At 33.7% G+C, this 3,243-nt stretch overlaps 1 protein-coding gene across 1 annotated transcript; it reads left to right on the top strand.

The window, feature by feature from the left end:
* The first annotated feature begins 243 nt into the window (after positions 1-243).
* On the top strand, positions 244-1,179 carry LOC102000122 (olfactory receptor 8B3-like). Its single transcript, XM_005347476.2, has one exon. It carries the CDS (start codon positions 247-249, stop codon positions 1,177-1,179), a length of 933 nt encoding a protein of 310 aa, XP_005347533.1. The 5' UTR covers positions 244-246.
* Positions 1,180-3,243: the final 2,064 nt, after the last annotated feature.

Genomic DNA, 3,243 nt, shown 5'->3' with positions numbered 1-3,243 from the left:
AAAGGTTGAATCTTTCTTAGTGTATTCTTCTCCTTTTCAAATATAATACTAAAATTTGGTACATCTGGATTTCTGACTTAAGATAATTTTTTTCCAGTGGGAGCAGCAGGTGATTCTATATGATTAGTCTGGGCTAGAAGAAACATTCCCAACATATAATTCATAGGTGGGAAGGAACATGACTGAGTGTTGATCATCCTCTAAGGCAGCTCCATTTTCTGTTTCCACAGATTGACTTACAGAAGAATGGATGCAGTAAATGTCTCTTTGGCGACTGAATTCATTCTGGTAGGATTAACAGAAAAGCCTGAACTCCAAATACCCTTGTTCTTTCTGTTCCTAGCAATGTACCTGATCACTGCATTGGGAAATTCATGTTTAATAATTCTGACTGTGCTGAATTCTCACCTCCACACGCCTATGTATTTTTTTCTCTTTAACTTGTCCTTTATAGACATTTGCTATTGTTCTGTGATTACTCCCCAAATGCTAATGAACTTTATATTAAAGAAAAATGTGATTTCTTACATCAGATGTATGACCCAGCTCTATTTCTTTATCTTCTTTGTTGTTTCTGAGTGTTATGTGTTGACTTCAATGGCCTATGATCGCTACATGGCCATCTGCAATCCACTGTTGTATAATGTTGTCATGTCACCTAAATTGTGTTTGAATCTTATGTTTTGTTCCTACTTTATTGCATTTTCTACTGCTGTGGTTCACACTTCATGCATGCTAAGACTGACCTTCTGTGATGCCAACACCATCAACCACTACTTCTGTGATATTCTTCCTTTGTTCCAGCTCTCCTGCACAAGCACATATGTCAATGAGCTTATGTTGTTTGTTGTTGGTAGTATCAACATCATTGTTCCTTCTGTAACTATCTTTGTTTCTTATGGTTTCATCCTCTCCAGTATCTTCCAAATCAGTTCCTCTGAGGGCAGATCCAAAGCCTTCAGCACCTGCAGCTCTCACATCCTTGCTGTTTCTCTGTTCTTTGGTTCAGCTGTGCTTGTATATTTCAAACCCTCCTCAACAGAGTCTATGAATGAAGGGAAAATCTATTCTGTCTTTTACACCAATGTGGTTCCTATGATGAATCCTTTAATCTATAGCTTGAGGAACAAAGATATTAAAGTTGCCCTTAGGAAAACCCTAAGCAGCAGGAACATTTGACTAGCTAACCAAGTTGTCTTTATGCCTCTTACTTTGGGCACAGATTTAGTTTCTATTGTTTGGCAATACTTCAGCTGTATAATTTACCTTGTTTTTCTTTCCAGAAAATATTCTACTTCTTCAATTTTTGAATTGGCAGAAACCCTTGGAATTTTAATAAATTCCCAGTTTTTTATATCTTAAAAATTGAACCTTTTAAATTTGGTTTAATATTTTGAAACTTTGCCTTCATTCTTGTCATTTCCTCTATTTTTTATTCTATTTCTACTTAAAAATGATGATATTAAGCAACCTACTCATTTCCTTCCATTCATTACAAACTGATTGTTTTCTTCTTTTCATAATCTAAAATAGTTCCTTAAATGGTCAATAAAGTAACACTAGTATGCCAGTTTCAACTCTATGTAGGGCTAACTTATTTAGAAGCTGTTTCTTTGAATGTATATCAAACTACTGATTCTCCTCTTTTTTGTATTTCTTCCATTGTGAAGCAACATATCCCCTCCAACTGTCAGTGTCACTGATTTGATTTATTTGCAATCAATTGCTTAACGAAACTGTATAATTTCATAATGGGTCTAGGTTTCAAGCATAGTAAGTTTTTTGGCTATGGGAAGTTTAGCTTATCTACAAAATTAAAAATGAAACAATATGAATGTTTTAAGGGTCTAATAATTCAAGAAAAGAAGATCTGAAAAGAAAGGGTGCTTATAACAGGTATTAAGTAAGACTCCCAGACAAACAGTGAGTAAATAAGAGCCTTTTCCTGCAGAGAATCACAGAGGTTTTCTGAAAATTATATTACCATCTGAATATTAACTTTTTTCTATGGAGCATTACAAATATTGCCCTTGCCTTATTAATCTCACGTTATTCTTCACACTCACAATGACTGCACATTAATAGTGTTTTCAGTAATGAAGATTATTATATAGAGAAATGAAAACAGGCTATTTTTTTTGGTACAAGTAGAATGAGAAGTGCTGAATTAATAAATAGAGATGGTGGGTATTGAGAAACTAATAGGGAGAAGGATTCAGACAGTGCAGGGCAGCAATGGAAGCCTCTTTCTATGACTTCTTTTATCTTTTCTGGAACTTTCTGGAAATATTGTGAAGACTGAAACATCTTTCTGAACAGGTCAAAAAGCTTAAGTTAAATGTCAAAAAAAGTGTAACCTGAAGGAAGACCCAGAGACAAGTAAATAATTTCATGATGGTTGATTTTATGTGGGATTCCTACTTTTTTTTAGCAAAATAAACAAAATATGGCAAAATGTACTGTGTTTGCACAATCAAGTTATCGTAGACAAAGATTATTTTCACATAACTTTTGAAGAGCTCATTTTTTTCTATTCTCTGAATCAATTTGAGTAAATAAAACTTTTACAGTCAACATCATTATAAATCTTTCATTTGAAATATTAAAAACTGTAATAACTATGGCCAGGCATTTCATTCTAAATAGAGATTGTCCCAGAAAACTTATGGGAGGAAAGTGGAACCCTGTGTATTTTTTAATAAACAAATCTCTCTCTGCCTAAAGGGTATTATTCCATTTCACATATCAATGAAGCATCAAAAAATGAAGTAAAACATTCACATAGTCCATAACATCAGGCAGAGATGACTGTACATTTCTTTAGAGTAGATATTTGCCAACGTTTAGTGATGTGAGTTGTCCCAGAACTGGTCACGAAAAAACAAACATCATTATAACACAAGATTGTGTACTTCTCACTTTTTCTTTGTTTTCAGTTGGGCAATATGGACATAAAAAGGCCTCATACATATGATCCCAATTTAGAAATAAATGTGACAATAAAGGCACTGACAATTTCTCCGAGGTTTAACTACAGACAAAGATTAAATCAAATTCTGATCAATACTTTATCCCATTCAAGGTTTTTTTTTTTTTTCAGGACAACTTTAGCATCTTTGTTCCTCAAGGAATAGGTTAAGGGATTAATCCTGGGAATCATGATAGTATAAAAGGTAGAAGAAATTTTATCCTCATCCATAGACCCATCTGAGGATGACTAAAGATACATGAATACATATGACT

This window comes from Microtus ochrogaster, chromosome 5, assembly GCF_000317375.1.
Source record: "Microtus ochrogaster isolate Prairie Vole_2 chromosome 5, MicOch1.0, whole genome shotgun sequence".
Taxonomy (NCBI): Eukaryota; Metazoa; Chordata; class Mammalia; order Rodentia; family Cricetidae; genus Microtus; species Microtus ochrogaster.
The sequence above is the reverse complement of the archived record's forward strand: the minus strand, read 5'-3'. Positions and strand labels throughout refer to the sequence as shown.

Excerpts from the sequence above, each read along its gene's own strand:
- LOC102000122 (XM_005347476.2), top strand. The coding sequence starts at position 247 with ATGGATGCAGTAAATGTCTCTTTGGCGACTGAATTCATTCTGGTAGGA.